The sequence below is a fragment of the Pleurodeles waltl genome, chromosome 5 (genome assembly GCF_031143425.1).
Source record: "Pleurodeles waltl isolate 20211129_DDA chromosome 5, aPleWal1.hap1.20221129, whole genome shotgun sequence".
Classification (NCBI taxonomy): Eukaryota; Metazoa; Chordata; class Amphibia; order Caudata; family Salamandridae; genus Pleurodeles; species Pleurodeles waltl.
In genome coordinates this window covers 1333813974-1333838160 of record NC_090444.1, presented here as the reverse complement: position 1 = coordinate 1333838160, position 24187 = coordinate 1333813974, and the positions used below count along the sequence as shown (strand labels likewise).

Below are 24187 nucleotides of genomic sequence, written 5' to 3'. Positions count from 1 at the left end.
AAGAACCTTGACCAGCCTGTAGTCAACCATTTTAACCTTGTGGACCATTTACTATCAGATTTGAAGATTTTCCCTGTGGAACATGTTTTAAAGGAAGAACTACTGGACATCAGAGAACATTTCTGGATGTACTGTTTAAAATCTCTGCATCCAGATGGACTGAACATCACTGACAATACCACTTGATTTCTGCATATCTGAAGAGTTCTCAGGACTGCGTTGATTCCACATTGCAATTGGAATCTTCACTCATGATGCTTTTTGAATATTCACCAGTGTCAGCTGTGCAGCCACTGAGCAAACAATCTTGTACTACCTGAGGAAGGCGGAAGCTGAAACGTAGTAGAAATATATTTTTGTTCTTTAGTGAGATCATCTGTTGAGTCACTTCTTTCTTGGATATATATATATATATATATATATATATATATATATATATACCAGGGCTCTCTAGAGGTAGCTGTGGATGAGCAGCCAAATTTATCTAGGAGACATGCAAAGCTTATGCAATACCACAATAGTCACACAGCAGAGATAAAATAAAAAGTATTTCACCCTCGTAGGTGCAGCCATTTGCTGGAGGTGTTCCAGACATCTCTTTCCTTGTTAAAAGACTGTCTTTTCACAGAGGACAAAGTTTTTTTGCAATAAATTACCGCCCTGTCTAGCCAGGAAAGTAGCACCACTGCACATAGGAGCATGTCTGTGTGTCTAAAATGGATTGTCACATTTCGAGCATCAGGTTGGAACACTTACAGCAAATCTGACAATTTTACTTTGAATTTACCTACATAGGTCATGCACTTCTTTTAAATTTTTCTTCTGGCTCCAGCAACCCACTTGGGGTAATATGATATAATGTGCAGGACTACCGTAACCAGCGTGCACTTTGTAACTCACTTCAGAGGTCCACTGGGGCGAGGCTGGTATTTAAACAGGCTAATCAGGTGCCTGCAATTAAACCAGCTGAAGGGCCACGCACTCTGTCGTTTAACAAGGAAAGAGGTGTCTGGAACACCCCTCCAGCAATGGCTGAACCTACGAGGGTGAAATACTTTTTATTTTTTCTCTGCTGATGAAGGGATTAACCCAGAAACACGTGTCCAGAGATGAATTAACAACACAAGGCCTGGAATAATGAAAATGCTTGAATAATTCACTGTGAGTTGCTGGCTTTGCTATTTTTCCAGATTACATAACCTGTTGGGAGTGCGCTGTTTACAGAGGACAACCTTGTTTTGCAAAATATATATATATGTACATACATACATACCCAATAATAATTAGGAATTAGCATAGGAAACAACAAGCATTGGTAAGAATTGTAGAAAAACAGTAGTTGGGGCTCTAGGGGAGGACCAAACAATATACTAATATAGTGGAATGTGAAATGAAGCCCCCCACACAAGGATATGGGGTAGCTAGAGGGGAGCTGGGAGAATGCGGGACCACAGAGTTTAGCAGCTAAGTGACCCCCCGGTGAACCAGGAGAGCAGAACTAAGTACCTGGCCTTCCCAAGGACTAACAAGAGGACTTAGAACACTGATTGTGCAAGAACTGGACCAGGCCAGAGGAACCAAAGGTGGATTCTGGAAGAAGAGGACCTGCAAAAGAAGGGGACAGAGTCCAGTCCACAATGGAGTGTCCAGTCGGGGCAGGAGCCAATACCCACCCTTCTGTGGATGAAGATCCGGGTTGACGAGGGGAGGAAAAGATCGGCTGTGGAGCCCAAGAGCTGCAGAGGAGTCCTTTGAGCAGTGCAGATGATGTCCTACGCCAGTCGCAGATGGTCAGTGGTTAGGAGAACCACCAACAAACCTTGGCAAATGCAAGAGGAACAAAAGAAGAGTTGCAGGGCTGAAGAGGACCAGCAAAGTCCACAAGACTCAACCCTTAGAGGGGATTCCGGGTTGACCCTCAGCAGTCGGGAGAGCCAGCAGAAACAGTCATAGCCCCCACAGGCAACCCACTGGCAGCAGGCACATTAGGTGAGGCCCAATCAGCACACCTGGAACGGGCTCCACATCACTTGAGCAGCAGAGGAGAGACTGTCCTTGCAAGGATGAAGTGCTGGAGGCCCGGGCTACTCGAAACCTGAAGATCCCTTGGAGCGGAAGACACCAAGCCTTGGTTGCTGCAAGAGTTACAGTACACAAGAGTAAGCAAGGGCTCACCATCTCCTAAAGTGGAGAAAGGGCAAAGAGGACCAAGGGGACCACTCTAGACCACCACCTGTGTTGCAGAATCCACGTAATTCCAGAGGAGGGTAGATCCACGCAGCTGGACGTCTTTGCTGAGGTGCCTGCAGATGCAGGGGAGGACTCCTTCACTCCAAGGAAGATGCCTTCTTGCTTCTTGGTGCAGTTGAAGTTTTGCAAACCTCAGAGGATGCAGAGCCAGGGAAATGTTGCAGTTGCTGGAAGGAGCCGGGGAAACAATGTTGCAACGCGAAGTCATCTAGGGAGTTGCAGTCTTTTTGGTTCCTCAGGTGTCCAGTTGTGGTTTTGGTGGCCAGGAGCAGAAGTATACGATGCAAAGGAGTCTTGCATGCCGAATATGGGGACCCACACGCAAGGGAGTCCCTAAATAGCCCTAAAAGGGGGTTTGGTCACCTTGCACGGTGACCACCTATCAAGAGGGATCTCTGATGTCACCTGTCTGACCTGGCCACTCAGATGCTCCCAGGGGCCTCTGCACATCTTGTTTCCAAGATGGCAGAATCAAGTGACCAACTGGAGGAGCTCTGGGCAGCACCCCAGAGTGGTGATGGACAGGGGAGTGGTCACTCTCCTTTCCTTTGTCCAGTTTCACGACAGAGCAGGGACCAGAGCTTCCTGGACTGGTGCAAACCGGTTTATGCAAGAAGGGCACCAAATGTGCCCTCTAAAGCAAACAGGTGGCTTAGGGAGGATACCCCTCCCCAGCCTTGGAATACCTATTTCAAAGTGAAAGGGTTTTGCTTGTTCTGCCTGAGCTGGTCAAGCAGCAGGAGGGCAGACACCTGTCTGAGAGGTGGCATCAGCGTGGGCTGCCTGTAAAACCCTGGAAGACTGGTAGGAGCAATGCTGGGGGGGTCCTCTGAGGAGCTCCCAGAGTGCATGGAACCATACAACCAATTCTGCCATTAGTATTGGGGAATGATTCCAACATGTTTGATACCAAATATGTGCAAGTTTGGAGTTACCATTATGTAGCTGGACACAGGTAGTGACCTATGGCCAGTACACGGGTAAAATTGCTTCCCTGCTCTTAAGAAGTCCATTGCATTGGAACTGGAGTTCGTAAGGGCACCTCTGCTCATGCAGGGGTGCCCTCACACATAGGGACCTGCACCCTGCCCTCTGGGGTAGGAGGACCTACCGTAGGGGTGACTTACAATGACCTGGTGTAGTGACCTGGGGTGCACCTTTTCACGCAGACTGCAATGGCAGGTCTGCAGACGCATTTTGCATAGGCTCCCATGGGGGGCATGATACATGCTGTAGCCCATGAGGGGGAGGGGGGGCTGGTGTCCCAATGCCCTGGGTACCTAAGTACCATATACTAGGGACTTATAAGGGGACACCAGTGTGCCCATTGTGGAGTGCACAAAAGTCCTAGGTAACCCCATTTGGAGGGAAAGAGCACAATCACTGGGGTCCTGGTTAGCAGGATCCCAGTGAAAACAGTCTAAGCACACTGATAGCAGGCAAAAGGTGGGGATAACCATGCCAAAAAGAGGGTACTTTCCTATATATATACATTTATTTTAATATTTTATGTGCTCCGGGGCCCCCGGACGTGGGCGGGAATATTCTTTGCTTATGACTATTAATGAGGATCCCCTGGAAGAGAACCACTGTTCTAAAATATTAAATTGTACTAGTTTGGTGTTCTTCACTGAGAGGTGTTCAATTGGAGCTATACTTTTGTATGAAATCGCCCCTTTTGTCTTTCCTTCTTTCACGGATTTGCTGATCTGAATTCCACTAGCTTTTGAAGCTAATCAAGAACAGAATCTCCTCCCACTATTGGCAATGCTTCCTGCCACACATATGCCTCGACACATGTACTTCACTCTAAGTATTAGTTCTACTATTTTTTACCTTATTCAGTTTCCCAACCAACAGGCCTTATCTGCCCCTGTCTCCATTGTAATGAGGAGCTTCCCTATGTCCACAAAGTTGGGCAACCTTATGATTATAAATGTGTGCCTATCAACCCTCACTCTGTGCCACCTTTATGAGCTTACTGAGAATTAGAAAGCTGTGTGACTTGGAACAACACTAGACAAATCACTGATCTGGTAAAGCCACTGCTTGCATTAAAGACGACTGAGCCAGCCACTGCTGACCCAATGAGACTTTTCAGAACTCTGCATTTCTCATCATGATAGTAAACGCAGACATGCCTCAAACCATCCAAATGGAACAAAGTTATGTGCACTCTTCCAGGCTGCCACAGCCTAAAATGGGGTACACAGAACATAATATTGTCCACTGGAGAAAACTGTGTGGTAAGAGAAAAATCAATTTGAAAGGGGTATGTCAAGTTAATAAACTAAACTGAAATGTTGCTTTATCTGCCAGTCCTGGACATAGCCAAGCGCATCACTATTAACATTAACCTTTAGAACTTTAGTAATACACCTTTAAACAAAACATTATTTTTGGTGAAGACTACCCTGTAGAGCATAAACAAAAGAAGGAAAAAAAACAAAGAAGATTGAAAATCAAGAGGAGGATTGTGGATAATGTGGGAAATACCTTGGTTTGAAGAATATAGTTATCCTGTTTAAGTTGCATCAATTCTCTCTCCTGTTGTTCTTTCATCTCTTTCATCTTCTGCTCCAGATCATTCTCTTTTTCCAAAAATTCCTTTTTCATATGTTCGAGCAGAAGATGTTCTTGTCTCCATTTAGCCTCTAGATCTTCAATTACCTTTCGTAGGTGAAGTTCGTTTTGCGTAGGCCTGCTCATGTTGAGTGAGGAATAATCCCCATGAACGTTCTCAGGAATATCCACTGGCACATTAATCTGTAAGAATTAGTACACCCTAGTAAATTCTTAAACTTTGTGAGGAAGCACTAGAAAGTATTTTTTGGTGGTTACAAATGGAGACATTAGAAGGTCAGTCAGCAGGCAAGCCATGTATTTGGAGACCTTACACATGGACAATGTATTTTCACTTCACTTAATTTTATTGGTATACTAATTTAAGAGTGTGTTCAAGGTACCCTGGGTTGAAATACCATAGAAGATTTTCTTCAGTAAGGTGAAGGAAAGAAAACTACATTCATGTTCTCTGAGAAGGTTTTATTCCATTCTCTTGGTGCTTCCTAACTTTTTGATAACCTTACCTATCAAGAACACCTTACTGCAAAGTTCTTACAATTACAAAAAAACATTGTAGCTTGACAGCCCTGGTGCACCCTCAATGGTATAACAGAGAACTCTCTATTTAGGCCCCTAAGAACAATTTGTGAGTTCCTACAGGCTTTTTTATGTCCTAATTAAATATGATCCCTTGGAGTAAGTTAGTATGGGAAAGGGAATGACATGTTGTGTAGTGTCAAGAAGGGAGACCAAGGGAACAAACAGTACCTGAATTACCGCCAATCGTCTAGACTTACCCAGATGTCCTGCTTTCTCTCCTTCCCAATATATTGAAATATATTCAAAAGAAGAGAAGTACAGCAAGTAAGGGATAGCAAAGACATTACCACCTAAGAAATAATGCCTACATATAAAGACTAATTTGCTGCATTACACATCTCTAAAAAAACACATGCATTTATAAAACTACAGAAATTGCCTTTGATCTTAAGCACCAAACCTGTTAAGGAACATGTCAACCAATGGCTTCATACAAATTAGAAACACAAAGGACTAACTCCCCACAAAGGGACCTCAGAAATCATCTTACCCTGGCTCAAACAGTGTATGACACACAGAACTTTTGAACAATTAAGTTATGTTGATGAACAAATTAAGGGCCCTAGCCACAGCAATTTATTCAAAAATCTTTTTAGATGGAAGCCAATGTCACTGAAGAGAGATCAATGATAGAAAGAGAGGAACGGACAGCATAAAGCAAAACTCAGATCATCGCACAGACAAAAGGTCTTCCTGGTCCACAGGATCATGAACTTTTGCACTGTAAGTTTTCCAAAGGAAGAGCAGATGCTAGCATTCATCCAGTTTAGTTGAAATGGTAAGTTGTTTACATTCCAGTAATGAATCCAGAGCATGCCCATGTTTCTTATTACATTCTGCCTCCACACTGGTCAGAAGCAGCTCTGCTCTCACCAAAATGACAATATGACCAGAACAAAGGATTTGAGAGGCCAAATAAAAATGTGTTTGGTATTTTAGTAGTTTACAGATCTAGTCTTGGCCTGAGAGCACTTTGAGCAAAACAGAGGGAGTTCCCAGTCTCCTTTTTGATTGAGCGCCAACTGTGAGTGACCCTTCACATTCCCTACAGAAGGTATGGAAATGGCAGTAGATTTCAACAAATAAACACCTTTAAAATATGCACACAGCATAACAAAAAAGTGCATCTGGAAGATGCTAAACTTAATCTCTGTTAATCAACCTTCCCACTCTCAAACATTATGCCTACAACATAAAGGGGAGCTAAGGTCAGGTCAAAAGCACCTCATATGTTGCAACATCCATACCAGCAATTCGTACACCTTTGGGCAGCTTCCAAAATACTGTTTAAATGTTGTGTAACACATTATCCATTTGTTAAGATTTCCCTTCAACATCCCTTCAAGCCAAAGGTCTGTACCTATATAACTCATGACACAGCAACTATGCCCACATGTACTGTACTTCAACCCAATGAAGGTTGGGCCTCACTTTTAGGGTACGACCATTGACTCTTGTTTGGACGACTACAAACCATAGTTTTCAGTTTAAATCCTAAGCACCATGTAAATTATCTCCTGAGTTCCAAAAATGCAGGACCCAGGATGGCACTATGTCGGTGCAAACAAAACCGTATCTTAGAAGGTGAGCAGCATATATGTCAGCTAAAAAGTTGGGGACAGAGAGCAATTCAAGGCTGGCCCATTGAGGAATGGATGTAAAGGGACTGCTTTTCTGATTAAATGCACCCACACATCTGTCCAAAAGCACTCCAAGCAGGAGGGGAAAATATTGAACAGCTATCACTGGGGATAAGATTTGAAGAACAACAACTTAATCCAGTTCCTGTGGAAATGGAAACACAAGGATGGTACTCTGCCTCTCCTTGAACATTATTTCCCAAAATTTAAAGGTGTCACAAAGCTGTATGTATTTCCTCTTATGCATAGGTTTGTAAGTTCACATTGAAAACTCAATAAATGTTGTTAAAAGAACACCACTATCTTAGGTTTCCTTAGACCTGTTCATAGTGTGCACTACGAAAATGTATTGAATAAACCAGTAGCTGCTAATGGACATAGAAAAATACAGCACGCATTTCCTGAGATCCCACCCTCCAGTGTCTATCAAAAAAACCTGAAAACGGCTGCTACAAGAATAGAAGGCAGGCTAATTTTATATATATATATATATATATATATATATATATATATATATATATATATATATATATATATATATATATATATATATATATACATATATATATATATATATATATATATATATATATATATGTGTGTGTGTGTGTGTGTGTAGTTAGAAAACAGAATTCAAAAAATAACATAGAAATTCACTTACAAAAACAAATGTTATAGGAACATTATAGTAGGCATACTTTATAAAAGTATAAAACCATATAAGATCAACGGTTCTAGTTAAGTGTTCTTTCAAGTAACTATAACTCATGCCCTAAGGTACCCTTAGGGCATAAGTTATAGTTGCATAAACTTGTGTGCCCGTCATGCACAGTGTTCTCACCAATAATTGCACTGCAAATGTTACACTGATATTATCAATTATGTTATCAAAGATGTCATGAGTGTTGGAATATCTGTGGTAATTAGGAGTGCATGGCAAGGGTGCGAGTTATAGTTACCTTAGGGCGCTTTTTTAAAATATCCCTGGGGAGGCTGTGGTCACCAAGGCTGGGGGTGGGGGGGGGGGGTGGGGGGGGGGGGGGGGTGCCTTGTATTCTTATTATACATTCCCCTCAGGGAGGTGGGGATCCCTGAGGCTTTTGAAATCCCTAGGAGGGGGGGCAACGTGTGCTCCACTCCTTATTAATTATTATGGAAAAAAATGCTTCTTTGTCCTGCACCAAGGCTGGGGGGGTGGGTAACCCTACCCCTTTTCTATTTTTTTGCGTTTGTTTTTGAGACACGTTGTCCGATCCGCAACAAAATATTTTTTTACAAAGCGTCTGGTGTCTCATTGATAAAGATGATGGTAAACTGACACACAGGTTATGTAGGAGTATCTCGACTTACATGCTCGTGGTGCAAATTTGTCGTCCTAGTAACATGGTGTTCAGAATTTTTGATGTATGGCGATGCAGACGAAGGGTTTTCATACTTAAGGCCGGGCACGTTTTTGGCAGCTTCCATAGTCTTGTGCGGAGATAAGGGTCCTTCATTTTGCATAAAAGAAAATTAAAGCACAAAACATTCAGCAGACGCAACGTTGGAAAAATCAGTCAACACTCTTCAGGCATCGCGTGAAAGATTAGCTATTTAACAACCATGACATGAACATGTCATGCTTGCATTAGACAGGCGAATTGCACTTTACCAGACAATACTTTAAGAAAATGTCCTGCAAAAGTCGATTTTTTTATTTAAAAAAATACAACTGCATTATATGGGCATGTCCTCGTGAATTACCATCTCGAATGTTACTTATGAGAGAATAAACAGTTCGCTAATTGTAACAGTTCAGTACAAGTACTCAATTGAACCACTAGCGTCATGAGTGGAATAATGCTCACTGCTGTAAAATATATGTATTTTATAACGAACTGGTGCATTTACAAACCCAAAAGGATAAACGATTTACTAAGAAAAATTAAAACGGGCAGATTATTGTGTAAAAAGTGTATGTTGTGTACATTTCATACTTATCTGTATTGTACTCTTCCTGGCGATTATGCTCTACATAATGCTGGGCCTTACACACCAAGCCAGAGGCTCGGCACTGGGAATAATCCCAAAACTGGAGTAGAAAGGCCAGGGAAAGGGAACTGCAGACTCTGCATGCTTTGCTATGAACATAGAATAAACCAATAGAGGATGTCAACATAAAGGGGTGAGAAATTACCATTACCATAGAGACAGGGTGCCTCACTAATGTAGGCACGGGAAATGGTTCACAATATCACGCAGTGAGGGGGCAATTAGGGCCTTCTCAAAGAGCGAAATTGCCATTACACTTTCTCCATTAACTCATGGTATGCTAGCTTGGCTATTTGTATAGTGCTTCAAGATATGGAGGGGACAAGACAGATTGTGAGAAAGAATCTCTGTAGATTCAGTATATTCATCAAAATATTAGTTTGCCAATGGAAGGAGCCATGGTGCAACTTGCAAGCTATTCTAGAATCCTTTCCAGCCATTCCAGCGACAGATCACATCCTACCCAACAACTGAAGCAAATTGAAACTATCCTTCAGAAAAAAAAACTATATACTAAAGAAACAGAAACAAGGCCACGCTGACCGAAACTAATTACAGACAAGTATCAAATGGACCATTCTTAGTAAATTGATTAAAACTGTAGTCTGTTCCAAGATTTCATCAAAAAGCATACTATCTAACAAAAAAATAAAGGTATCAAGACCTGGAAGAATGAAAAGATCTCCTTCCAGTATCATCTCAAGAACTCTGTCAATAGCAACAAAGTTCAATGCTGTATTACTACCCGACTTATTGGAGACCTTTGACACAGCTCACCACCAAATACTAGCCCAAAGACTTTATGACACAGGATTTCAGGGCACTGCAATAAAATGAATAAAATCCTATTGTATGACGGTTACAAATATGTAATGTTACTCGAGCCATCTCAAAACTAGCACATCCATTAGCAGTCAATACATTTGGGCTCGGAGAATGTTTGAACAGCCAGTAAACAATGGATGATAATGTCCTCAAATTTAAATACTCAAAAATTGAAATACTAGCCTGTTGATCGGGCTAGACAATATCCCGCGCTATTTCCCCTCACTTCTTCAAATGTGACTGCTGCTGTCTGCCATGCCAAGTGAAGGATACAAACCTGAAGTGACCATGAACTCTAAGCACGCAATCAAATCACAAATTAACAAATTGACTAGCAGCACTTTCTATACTATGAGAATACTTTGGAATATCTTCCCATACCTAGGTATTTCATGCAGGGTTCAGGAATCCCCTGCCCTAGTGATAGTCCATCGAGACTATGATAACGGGATGCAGATTGGAGTCTCGGAAATCTAATCCATAAATTACAAAACATCCAGGACGCTGATGCAAGACAAGTTTTCAAACTCTTCACTGGGTGTCAGTGGCAACAAGAATCTTCTTCAAAGCACTTTGCACTGCACATGGGTGATCCTTGGTGAGGACCAATTTCCTAAGCTCCAGGATGGCTCCACGAAAATCCCCACTTATCAGAAAACTCACCTTAGTGGGAGCTCCTTCTGAGTACAGACCTGTAAGCTGTGGAAATAAACTCCCCAAAAGTATAAGATCCAGCAGCAGTTTTGGACAATTCAGAAGAGAAATAATGGACCTGGTTCTTCCCAAATACTGATCTGATCGTAACTGCATGCTGCAATTGTTGACAGGTTTGTATATGATGATTGCACTGTTATTCTCACACTCCTTTGTTCACAGGAGTATATGACATAGTACATTCCCATTTCACAAGGGTGGCACATAAGTCCCCAGTATTACTGCAGACCTACAGGAAAGTATAGCATTACTTATGAACTACACCTAGCTTTATTCAGCTGGACTAGGAACTGGTCCCCATCTAGATGCATCAGAGAATTCCGCAAAATGATTTACTTCCCACCACTGTGAATGAGGCAGATTTTAATCAACCACCCCACCACTGTTTGCAAAATAAGACTTCTACCCCCCACTCAAAAAGGCCAATGCTTCACTGAGGCATGAGGTCCTTCATTGAGTTCCAGTGACGTGATCAAATCCTATCCAAAACACAGATAATCCACAGCAATTCTGCTCCTATCTCCAGAAATCTAATTCCCCTCTTCCTCCCTGCATGAAAATTAAGGGATGCCTGGAAGCAGTACCACTCACTCAGATGCCTTTGGAGATGCCTCGTCTGAATATCCTCTATCAGTATCAGAAAGAGACTGCTTTCAGGTAGTCAGAGGCAGCTTCTTCTTCAGGCAAAAATGTTTCAGCCCATGAATATGAGGATGGAAATGGAAATACTAGATAGCCAGTCAAGGCGACCCAGTACGACCAGCCCTCTGGTCCTAAGCCTCCAGCAAACAATTATTCCCCATTTCAAACGGAGACACAATAAAAATTGAGAGATAGTAATCATTTACTCTTGTAGGTTAAGAAGCACACAGAGCTAACATTCCCGCTGCACTGTTGACGTTTAACCCACCATCTGAAACTAACAGTGGTGTACCCTCATATAGTAACTGATTGGTCACTAGCAGTCTTAAACATTTGGTTGTACCGTTCGGCGGTTTTTTGGTTTGAAGTGTCAATCTGTACATTTTCTAATCTCTGTGGGCCTCTTGGGAACCTTTCTACAGTTGAGCGGTGCCTGGGCTTAGAGGAAAAGGCCAACAGTGAACTACCTCTCATGAAGACTGGTGGTGGAACGAGTGAAAGGATCCAACTGACAGAGCTAAATGGTCCTGTTATATGGCTTGCTGAATGATACAGCATCTAGTATTTTAGTGCACATCCTGAGATTGTGTGAGCTATTGATTCTAGTGGGCAGTGCTACCTGGTAGTCTAGACCAGTGGTTCCCAAACTTTTTTGACCCGTGGCTTCCTTGACCTTTTGACCATTGCCCGCAGCTTTCCATTATGTCCCTTTTTGTTTTAAGGGGTGGGGAGCCAGACCTCGGGAGCACTTCCATTTTTCTCCCTAAAAATAATTGGGTGAAGCAGATAAAGGGTTTCTGCGACAGGGACTTGCCTTGAATGATTTGGCAGAATGCACTGCCAGTAACCTGCTGCTACAGGCCAGTGCACAACAGTTTTCTCATGCTCTTTCTGCCTAACAAAGCTTTCACGTTGCTCCTGGCAGGTTAAAATAAACAACAACAAAAAAAGATTATTAGCATTTTTGATATCGGATCCTGCAACACCACCCACACTTGCAATTCCCACACATGACAATATACCCGGATTCAGGTCTCAATGAGAGAAGTACATTCTCCCGATTCTTTTTTTAAAACCTCCCACATTCCTCTTAAATGTTGACATGTATATGATTTTATGATTACCTGCTTCTCTTGAGTAGCTGAAGAACATGGACAGCAATACCACTCCCCCACTGTTCTAATTGTGGATGGCCCTGCCTAAGCAGACACGCTATTTATTTATTAGGCAAGACGTCATGCGCTGGTCCAAACCATTCCAGACGCTGACAGATGTGGCTTCCATAATTCCCACACATGTCATTCCCAAATGGGTTACTCGGGCCACAAATGCACATTACAAAAACTTAACAAGTTTAATTTATTTGCACTGGGATTCTTTTTTTTTCATACTAACATACAGCTCCATTCTAAATGTAACATCTTTAGAACAGAGCTGTACGTAGTATGAAAGAGAAAGTATAGCAGTGCAAATAAACCAAACTTGTTAGGTTTTTGCAGTGTTACGATGACAATTGTAAAACCCATCATGTTTGATTTGTTTCCACTGCAAGTCTTTTTCTTTCATACTACCATGAAAGCATTTCCAGTGTAGACAAGATGTGCGCAGTATCCCTGGTGAGTTCTGATGCTGCACCGGAGTGCTGAGGCGCACACTTTGGAAAACACTGGTGTAAGGAAATGCCTCCTTGGCATGGTTACCCCCTGACTTTTTGCCTTTGCTGATGCCAAGTTATGATTTGAAAGTGTGCTGAGGCCTGCTAACCAGGCCCCAGCACCAGTGTTCTTTCCCTAACCTGTACTTTTGTTTCCACAATTGGCACACCCTGGCATCCAGGTAAGTCCCTTGTAACTGGTACCTCTGGCACCAAGGGCCCTGATGCCAGGGAAGGTCTCTAAGGGCTGCAGCATGTATTATGCCACCCTGGGAACCCCTCACTCAGCACATACCCACTGCTTGCCAGCTTGTGTGTGCTGGTGGGGAGAAAATGACTAAGTCGACATGGCACTCCCCTCAGGGTGCCATGCCAATCTCACACTACCTATAGGTATAGATAAGTCACCTCTCTAGCAGGCCTTACAGCCCTAAGGCAGGGTGCACTATACCATAGGTGAGGGCATAAGTGCATGAGCACTATGCCCCTACAGTGTCTAAGCAAAACCTTAGACATTGTAAGTGCAGGGTAGCCATAAGAGTATATGGTCTGGGAGTCTGTCATGCACGGACTCCACAGCACCATAATGGCTACACTGAAAACTGTGAAGTTTGGTATCAAACTTCTCAGCACAATAAATGCACACTGATGCCAGTGTACATTTTATTGTAACATACACCCCAGAGGGCACCTTAGAGGTGCCCCCTGAAACCTTAACCGACTACCCGTGTAGGCTGACTGGTTTTAGCATCCTGCCACACACCAGACATGTTGCTGGCCACATGGGGAGAGTGCCTTCGTCACTCTGTGGCTAGTAACAAAGCCTGTACTGGGTGGAGATGCTTATCACCTCCCCCTGCAGGAGCTGTAACACCTGGCGGTGAGCCTCAAAGGTTCACCCCTTTTGTTACAGTACCCCAGGGCACTCCAGCTAGTGGAGTTGCCCGCCCCCTCCGGCCACGGCCCCACTTTTGGCGGCAAGGCCGGAGGAGATAATGAGAAAAACAAGGAGGAGACACTGGCCAGTCAGGACAGCCCCTAAGGTGTCCTGAGCTGAGGTGACTCTAACTTTTAGAAATCCTCCATCTTGCAGATGGAGGATTCCCCCAATAGGGATAGGGATGTGCCCCCCTCCCCTCAGGGAGGAGGCACAAAGAGGGTGTAGCCACCCTCAGGGCTAGTAGCCATTGGCTACTAACCCCCCCCCGACCTAAACACACCCCTAAATCGAGTATTTAGGGGTTCCCCAGAACCTAGGAACTCAGATTCCTGCAACCTAAGAAGAAGAGGACTGCTGAACTGAAAAACCTGCAGAGAAGACGGAGACACCAACTGCTTTGGCCCCAGCTCTACCGGCCTGTCTCCCCCCTTCTAAAGACACTGCTCCAGCGACGCGTTCCCAGGGTCCAGCAACCTCTGAAGTCTCAGAGAACTACCCTGCATCTAGAAGGACCAAGAACTCCCAAGGAAAGCGGCTCTGTTCCCCAAAGACTGCAACTTTGCAACAAAGAAGCAACTTTGAAACAACACACGTTTCCCGCCGGAAGCGTGAGACTTTGCACTCTGCACCCGACGCCCCCGGCTCGACTTGTGGAGAACAAACACCACAGGGAGGACTCCCCGGCGACTACGAGACCGTGAGTAGCCAGAGTTGAACCCCCTGAACCCCCACAGCGACGCCTGCAGAGGGAATCCAGAGGCTCCCCCTGACTGCGACTGCCTGCTTCAAAGACCCGACGCCTGGTAAAGACACTGCACCCGCAGCCCCCAGGACCTGAAGGATCCGACCTCCAGTGCAGGAGCGACCCCCAGGTAGCCCTCTCCCTTGCCCAGGTGGTGGCTACCCCGAGGAGCCCCCCCCCCTTGCCTGTCTGCATCGCTGAAGAGACCCCTTGGTCTCCCATTGATTTCTATTGCGAACCCGACGCCTGTTTGTGCATTGCACCCGGCCGCCCCCGTGCCGCTGAGGGTGTACTTTTTGTGCTAACTTGTGTCCCCCCCGGTGCCCTACAAAACCCCCCTGGTCTGCCCTCCGAAGACGCGGGTACTTACCTGCTGGCAGACTGGAACCGGGGCACCCCCTTCTCCATTGAAGCCTATGCGTTTTGGGCACCACTTTGACCTCTGCACCTGACCGGCCCTGAGCTGCTGGTGTGGTAACTTTGGGGTTGCTCTGAACCCCCAACGGTGGGCTACCTTGGACCCAAACTTGAACCCTGTAGGTGGTTTACTTACCTGCAAAACTAACAAACACTTACCTCCCCCAGGAACTGTTGAAAATTGCACTAAGTGTCAAGTTTTAAAATATCTATGTCATTTGTGTGAAAACTGTATATGCTATTTTGCTAATTCAACGTTCCTAAAGTTCCTAAGTGAAGGACCTTTCATTTAAAGTATTATTTGTAAATCTTGAACCTGTGGTTCTTAAAATAAACTAAGAAAATATATTTTTCTATACAAAAACCTATTGGCCTGGAATTGTCTCTGAGTGTGTGTTCCTCATTTATTGCCTGTGTATGTACAACAAATGCTTAGCACAACTCCTCTGATAAGCCTACTGCTCGACCACACTACCACAAAATAGAGCATTAGAATTATCTCTTTTTGCCACTATCTTACCTCTAAGGGGAACCCTTGGACACTGTGCACACTATCTCTTACTTTGAGATAGTATTTACAGAGCCAACTTCCTACAACTGGTCTAGACATACAGAGGAGCAACATACATGTTCATAACAGTTTGGGAAGAAAACTAGCTGCTTTCAGGCAGTTTACAGGTCACCGCTGTGCAAAGTTGATAACTACTTCTTTTGTTTACTTTGTTGTCAAGACGTTAGAAGAAAGTTATAAAACTTTGATCCAGCTGATGATAACCTATGTTAACAAGATTGAGCCACAGGTTGAGATTCTGATATCCACACGCAGCACACCTTGTGAAGCCCCCTGTCTCTCTGCAGTTAGAATAGCAAGCATCTCTTTATTTCTAACATACAGAAAGACTTCTCAGCAGAGGCTGCTGGTCTACAAAATAGATCGGTAACATAATTTGCTGGTTTAAGTGAAAGTCTGTAGGTACTTTGGGTAAAAACAAGGGTTTGTCCTCAGTATAATCCAATCATTCTGAAACCAATGATATGGTTCTCTGATCAAGAAGGTATTAAGTTCACTAATCAGTGTCATCAAAAGGAAGCCCAAGTTAACAATTAACATCATCATTGTGGACAGAGGGAGTGTAGGAAGTTAGCTTTGTATATACTATCTCAAAGTGAGAGATAGTGTGCACAGAGTCCAAGGGTTCCTCCTTGAGCTTGATAGTGGCAAAATTAGATAATACTAATGCTCTATTTTGTTGTAGAGTGGTTGAGCAGTAGGCTTATCAGAGGGCAGTGTTAAGCATTTATTGTACTCACACAGGCAATAAATGAGAACACACACTCAAAGACTTAACTCAAGGCCAATAGGTTTTTATGTAGAAAATATTATTTTCTTAATTTATTTTAGAACCAACAGATTTAGAATTCAAGAAAGTACATAAATTGTAAGGTACTTGGCTTAGGTAAATATGGAACTTTGAATTAAAACAGTAATGTACACAGTTTTGGCAAAGATGGCAATAAGCTATTTTAAAAGTGGACACTGCAAAAATCAACAGTTCCTGGGGGAGATAAGTATTGGTTATTTTCTCAGGTAAGTAAAGCACTTACAAGTTTAGTCTCTGGGGCATAGGCAGCTCACCGTTGGGGGTTCAAGTCAACCCCAAACACCCAGGCACCAGCAACACAGGGCTGGTCAGGTGCAGAGGTCAAAGTAGGGCCCAAGTAGCATAGGCGCCTATGGAGAACAGGGGTGCTCCGGTTCCAGTCTGCTAGCAGGTAAGTACCTGCATCCTCGGAGAGCAGACCAGGGGGGTTTTGTAGAGCACTGGGGGGGGGGGGGGGGGGGGAGGGTCTCCAACAGGCACACAAAATATACCCTCAGCGGCACAGGGGTGGCCAGGTGCAATGTGTGAACAAGGCGTCGGGATTTGTATTGAAATCAAAGGAGGGACCCGGGGGTCACTCTGGCGATGCAGGCAGGGCACGGGGGGGCTTCTTGGGCCAGCCACCGACTGGGCTAGGATGAGGGCCGCCTGATGGTCACTCCTGCACAAGTGGTTGGTTCCTCTCGGTCCTGGGGGCTGCGGGTGCAGTGCTTCTTTCAGGCATCGGGTTCCTTTGTTACCGGGCAGTCGCAGTCAGAGGGAGCCTCTAAATCCTCTCTGCGGGCGTAGCTGTGGGGGTGCAGGGAGGTCGACTCAGGGTGTCCACGTCTTAGGAGCCACCTGGGGGTCCTCTCTGCGGTGTTGGTTCTTCTGGACACAAGCCAGGGGCATCGGGTGCAGAGTGTGAAGACACACGCTTCCAGAGTGAGGCTGGAGTCTTCTTTCAAGTTGGTTTCTTTGTTGTAGTTTTGGACAGTCGCTGTCCTCAGGAGTTTCTTGGTCCTGCAGGATGCATTGCTGTTGCGGGTTCTTTGAGTCTGGAGGCAGGCCGGTAGGGCTGGGGCCAAGTCAGTTGTTGTCTCCGTCGTTTCTGCAGGGCTTTCAGGTCAGCAGTCCTTCTTGTTTCAGGTTGTCAGGAATCTGGTTTCCTGGGTTCAGGGTCACCCCTAAATACTCAATTTAGGGGTGTGTTTAGGTCTGGGGGGGCAGTAGCCAATGGCTACTGTCCTTGAGGTTGGCTACACCCTCTTTGTGCCTCCTCACTGTGGGGAGGGGGGGCACATTCCTAATCATACTGGGAAAATCCTCCAAAGCAAGATGGAGGATTTTCCAAGGCAGGGGTCACCTCAGCTCAGGACAACTTAGGGGTCGTCCTGGCTGGAGGGTGACTCCTCCTTGTTTTTCTCATTATCTCTTCCGGACTTGCCACCAAAAGTGGGGGCTGTGCCCGGGGGTCGGGCACCTACACTAGCTGGAGTGCCCTGGAGCATTGTAACACGAAGCCTGAGCCTTGGAGCTCACTGCTAGGTGTTACAGTTTCTGCAGGGAGGAGGTGTGAAGCACCTCCACCCAGTGCAGGCTTTGTTTCTGGCCTCAGAGAGCAAAAAGGCCCTCATCCCAGGAGGTCAGAAATTTGTCCCTCAGTGGCAGGCTGGCACAGACCAGTCAGTCCTGCACTGAAGGTTTGGGTAAAATACAGGAGTCATCTCGAAGATGTCTTGTGTGTGCATTTTGTAATAAATCCAGCACTGGCATCAGTGTGGGTTTATTATTCTGAGTAGTTTGATACCAAACTTCCCAGATTCAGTGTAGCCATTATGAAGCTGTGGAGTTCGTTTTGACAAACTCCCAGACCATATACTTAATATGGCCACACTGTACTTACAATGTCTAAGAATGATTTTAGACATTGAAGGGGCATATTGCTCATGCAGCTAGGCACACACCTGTGGTGTAGTGCACCCTGCCTAGGGCTTTAAGGCCTGCTAGAGGGGTGAATTACCTATGCCACAGGCAGTATATTGTGTGCATGGCATCCTGATGGGGGTGCCATGTCGACTTTGCCTTTTTCTCCCCAACAACACACACAATCTGCAATGGCAGTGTGCGTGTGTTAGGTGAGGGGTCCCTTAGGGTGGCACAACACATGCTGCAGCCCTCAGGGACCTTCCCTGGTCACAGGGCCCGTGGTACCACTGGTACCTTTTACAAGGGACCTATCTGTGTGCCAGGGGTGTGCCAATTGTGGAAACAATGGTACATTTTTAGTGAAAGAACACTGGTGCTGGGGCCTGGTTAGCAGGGTCCCAGCACACTTCTCAGTCAAGTCAGCATCAATATCAGGGAAACAGTTTGGGGGGGGGGGGGGTCACTGCAACAGGGAGCCATGTTCCTACAGGGAAACAACAAAAACTGTCTCACATTAACAAACAAGTTATTTACCTTAGGTAACGCCTTATCTAGCCACATATACCTTACTTTAGAATAATCCCCAGCCGTCAGACTGGATATGTAAATTTGTTCATGAGCAGAACCCCTGCATGGCACCAGGTGGCATCCTTCAGCTCCACGTGGCATAGTCTGTGCCAGCAGTGATATGCGCAGTGCCTATATGGGCATCATCCCAGCGTGCTTATGTCAGTTTCTTTTTATGACTTTCCATGCCAGAAGCACTGACCACAGGTGTGTGAAACGAAGGCCCTTAAAGAGGAACAGCCCTGAATCTAAAAATCCATTCACAGAGCGGTGGGAGGTTGGGTGTGTCAGTAAGAAATCTGCAGCTAGATAGTTTCTATCAGATAAGGCGTTACCAAAGGCATATTTCTTACCTCAGAATAGAAACTCTAGCAGAACCTTCAGAGGTGGGTCTGCTAAGCATTCACCGTAGGAAGTCTTGCAGGACGGAAGGGCAAAGTGCCTGTTCCTACAGACCTTTCGAACCAGGCAGTAGTAATTGATAAATATGTGCAGCAATGCCCACGTTGCTGCCTGGCAGATGTTTAAGACCGGAACTCCGCTCACTAACGCACAGGTCACAGCATTGGCTCTGGTGGAATGAACATACAAGCCCTCAGGGGGTTGTTCCTTTGCCAATATGTAGGAGGTTTTGATGCAGTACAGGATCCATCATGAGATGCTCTGTTTTGTACCGACTTCCCAGTCTGGGGTCAAACATACCCCATGAAGAGCTGGTCATCCACCCACAACTCTTTGTGCAGTCAAGATAGAATGACAACGCTCTTTTTGGGTCCAGCCAGTGGAGTCAATCCTATTTCTTTATGAGGATGAGGAAGAGCATAAAAGGTAGGCAGGGTGATAGACTGGCCTACATGGAACAGGGTCACTACCATCAGATGAGAAGGATGCTCGAGTCTGAAGGACCAGCTTGTCTGGTTAGATTGTAACATAAGGAGGATGTGCCGATAGGTAGCCCTCCTGGCAGATGCTACTGCCATAGGAAAGGCTGTCTTCATGGTAAGTAGCCTGGTTGGACAGTTATGGAGTGGTTTGCAGGGGGCACACATCAGACGAATCAGAACCAGTTTTAGGTCCCACTAAGACATAATGAAGGGGGCTGGGGGAAACATATGTTAAAGACCCTTCAGAAACCTATTTACAATAGGGAACTTGAAAACAGAAGGCTGATCTGACAACCGCAGGAATGCAGATATGGCAGACTAATAACACTTCAATGTGCCCAATACAGAGTCCAGCTGGGACACAGTGAAATTAAACAAGACAACCAGTGAAAGAGGAGCAGGCAGAGAGTCAACCTATTTTTTGCACACCGTGCCACAAACTTGCCCCAACAGAAGGCGTAGATGCCTGGTTGCCAAAATGACATGAAAGACTTCAGAAGGAAGGCCAAAGGCTGTCAACTGTTGCTACTCAATCTCCATGCATGAAGGCAGAGCGTTGACAGGTTTGGGTGCAGGAACCTAATTTGCTGCTGTGACAGAAAATCCTCCCAAAAAGGCAGCCTGATCAGAGGACCAATGGACATACTTAACTGCTCAGAATACCAGACAATCCGCGCACAATCCAGAGCCACAAGAATGACTTGAGCCCACTTGTTCTTGGTCTTCTTGAGAACTCTGAGCAGTAGTGGTATTGGCAGAAAGGTGTATAGAAGACCTGAGCTCAACTCAAGGTGAAAAGTGCTTCAGAGCGAGAGCTGCTTTGGAAACTGTGCACAGGACTACTAACATTGCGCATTACCAGAGGTAGCAGACAGATCTAATCAAGGTTCTCCCCACTTTTGGAAGAGATCTTGCACCACCTCGGGATGGAGACGCCACTTGTGACCTGCAAGGCATTGACGACTGAGTTCATCTGCCCTGGACTTCAGAGAGCCCGCCAGATATTAAACCACCAGGGAAATGCCCTGACATTCCAGAGATGCCCAGAGATGCAGGGCCTCTTGACAAAGGGTCCACGACCTCAACCCTTCCTGTATGTTGCAGTACCTCATGGCAGTGATATAGGGGTGGGCAGTGAACTCTGCGCTTCGCTTAGAGCGAAGACTTCAGAAAAACTCTGTGGGGCGGAGTCTTTTCCTCATTTGTGCTCTCCCACTTTGAGTCGGCGAGCGCGAACGAGGAAAATCACCACCTCCCAGAAAGATTTCTCAACACAGGTGGTCGCGGATGGTCACTACCGTCCACATTCAGAAACTTCAGTCCATGTTGAGGAGGTTGCTGCTCGAGTAGAAAATCTACTCGAGCGGCATAAAAGAAGCAGTGCTCTCTTGTGCTGCGTGGTGCCGTTTGAGCTGATTTTTCAGCACGGGACAAACACCCAGCGCTAAAATTGAGTGCAAACGGTGTGACCTAATGCATTGCGCTGCTTGCAGAACTCTGCATAGCGCAGCAAAGTTTTTTGGTCACTTTGCAGAGTTCTGCATAGCGGAACTCCACCCAGGCCTACAGTGGTGTTGTCCGTAAAAACACCTGCACTAGCCTCCCCTGGATGAAGAGTAGAAACGCTTTCAATAGCTATCGGATCGCCTGAAGCTCCAAGAGGTTTATGTGGAGTACGACATCTGGCTACCTGATCCATGAGGTCTGTGGGTATGGCATCCTTGGTCAAGCAAAGGCTAGGAATCCTACAGGCCAGGGAGGCTGGGCAGGTAGAGACACAGCTGGAAGCCTTTACCTGACCACAAAACGAATGAAAGGCGGACTGAGATTAGCGAGAGGCCATTGAAAGGTACAACAACCTTGCCGTATCCCTGCCATCCTTGAAGCGCTCTAGCGGGGAGTCCATCTTGTTTCCAGAGACAGAAGCGCCATCAAAGGGTATGTCCATTAGTGAGGCCTAGACATCTCCTGAAAAGCTAGGTAGTTCTCAACCAGGCATGACACCGAAGGACCACCGAAGATGAAATTATTCTGTACTGCAAGCCTGTCGTGTCCAGCCCACATTGAATGGCAAACTTAGCTGCATCTCTCCAGTAAGTAATGGCATGAGAGAGTATGCTTTGGGTCTACTCAGAGACCATAGGCAGCATCTGCGCAACCAGAGTCCCAGATTGTATGGGAGTATCTTCCTAAAAGGCATGCAGTGTTCACCGACCGCAGTGCCAGGCTGGCAGAAAAGAACATCCTCTTTGCAAAGGTATCCAGCATCTTGGATTCCCTGTCCTGTGAAGCAGTAGGGAATGTGCCAGGATTTACTCTCGAAGTGGAGGCTTGGACCACCAAGCTCTACGGGGTGGGGTGCCAGGTGAAGAAACTGGGGTCCCCTAGGACTGGGCGATGGTGGCAGGCAACTGTCCTCTGCACAGGAGCTCCTGTGCAGGGCTTTAACCAAGCCCCAAGTAGGACCTCTGCAAGGGCTTTGTTAAAAGGGAGAGAATGCTCAGAATCCCAGTTGAAGTATCTCAGTCAAGACGTTTCCCCCCTCTCTTGGTCCTCTGCTGGGCAGGCAGTCCTCTGGGGGTTCGTAGAGGTCACTGGTCCTGCAGGGCAGTCACTTTCTTGGAGCAGGGATCTTTGAAGCTGCAGACATGCCAGTAGGCCTGAGGCCAAGTCAGTGGTTGTCTGGAGTTTTCACTGCTGGGGTCAGCTTTGCAGTCCTTCTTTCTTCTTCTTAAGGTTGCCAGGAATCTGGTGAGCATGGTTCAGGGGAGCACCTAAATACTAGTTTTAGGGGTGCAACAGGGGGCAGAGGGTAGCCAATGGCTACTGTACCTGAGGGTGGCTACACCCTTCCTGTGGCCACTCCCTTTGGGGATGGGGGGCACATTCTTAACCCAATTGGTCCCTGCCCCCAAAGCAAGATGGAGGATTCTGCAAGGAGTGGGTCGCTTCAGTTCTGGACACCTTAGGGGTGGTCCCAGCGGAAGTGGTCACTCCTCCTTGTTTTTCCTAATATTCCTGCCGAACATGCCACCAACAGTGGGGCATGGGCCTGGGGATGAGCATCTCCACTAGCTGGAGTGCCCTGGGGCACTGTAAGAGGAGGCCTGAGCCTTTGAGTCTCACTGCCTAGTGTTACAGTTCCTGCAGGGGGGGTGGTGTGAAGCACCTCCACCCAGAGCAGGCTGTGTGTCTGACCCCAGAAAGCACAAAAGCTCTCACCGCATGGGGGTCAGAAACTTGTCTATTAGTGGCAGGCAAGCATAGACTAGTCAGCCTTACACTAAAAGGTTGGTAAAAATACAGGGGACATCTCTAAGATGCCCTCTGTGTGCATTTTACAATACATCCAATACTAGCATCAGTGTGGGTTTTTTGTGCTGTGAAGTTTGATACCAAACTTCCCAGTCTTCAGTAAAGCCATCATGGAGCTGTGGAGGTCATAACGGCAGACTCACAGCCCATGTATTTAACATGGCCACACTGCACTTACAATGTCTAAGACTTAGACACTGTAGGGGAATATTGCTCATGCAGCTATGCCCTCACCTGTGGTACAGTGCACCCTTGGTTGTATGGCAAGGCCCTATGGCTACAGCTAGTTCACTGACCGAGTGGGTAAACACACTAAACCCATATTTGAAATTCACTTCTACGGAGTCGGATAAGGAGGTTCATTTTTTGGACTTACTGATTACAATTGAACAGGGGAAATTATTAACCTGTACTTACCAAAAACCTACAGATCGCAACAGCCTGCCAATGTACGAGAGTCATCATCTTAAATCCCTCCGTGACAACTTACCATTTGGCCAATTCTAGCGACTACGACGAAACTGTTCCTCAATACAGGAATACAATACCCAAGCAGATGATCTTCAAACAAAACTCCTTGAACTACATTATCCCCAACACGTCATCAACCGAGCTCGTAAGAGAGCAAGGAACAATAATTGTGACTTTCAACTTCAAACTAATACTAGAGTCACGAATAGACGGTTGACTTGTGTGTCTACTTTCACCCCACTATCTAACCAGATAAAAAAACTGATTAATCAAAGGTGGCCTATCCTCAACAGTGGGGGCAATACCATTCCTAGGCCCCTATTTGCATTTAAACGATCTAAAAATATTAAAGATCTGATAGTCCATACCCGTCCAAAAGACACATTGCGAACACAGACACAAACTACACTCTGGAACCTTCCACCTGTAACTGGACATTATCCCTGTGGACACTGTAATGTCTGTCAATTGACTAGCCCCAACAAAACTTTAGATTTGGCACCTATAGGCCAATGGCACCTGACAAAACACACAAATTGCAACACTAAAAACTGCATTTACATGATTACGTGTCCATGCGGGCTACGTTATGTGGGCATGACTTCTAGATCAGTTAAAATAAGAATTAACGAGCATAGGA

The 24187-nt window shown here is 45.7% G+C and overlaps 1 protein-coding gene across 1 annotated transcript in view; it reads right to left on the bottom strand.

Annotated features, from left to right (window-relative positions):
- Nucleotides 1-24187, bottom strand: part of CEP162 (centrosomal protein 162) — a 697428-nt gene that overhangs the window by 347055 nt on the left and 326186 nt on the right. Inside the window, exons 14-15 of the mRNA XM_069235591.1 lie at nucleotides 8406-8545; nucleotides 4747-5016 (exon numbers count right to left, since the gene is read on the bottom strand). Coding sequence (XP_069091692.1) covers nucleotides 4747-5016; nucleotides 8406-8545 — 410 coding nt within the window. The remainder of the gene's footprint in view (nucleotides 1-4746; nucleotides 5017-8405; nucleotides 8546-24187) is intronic.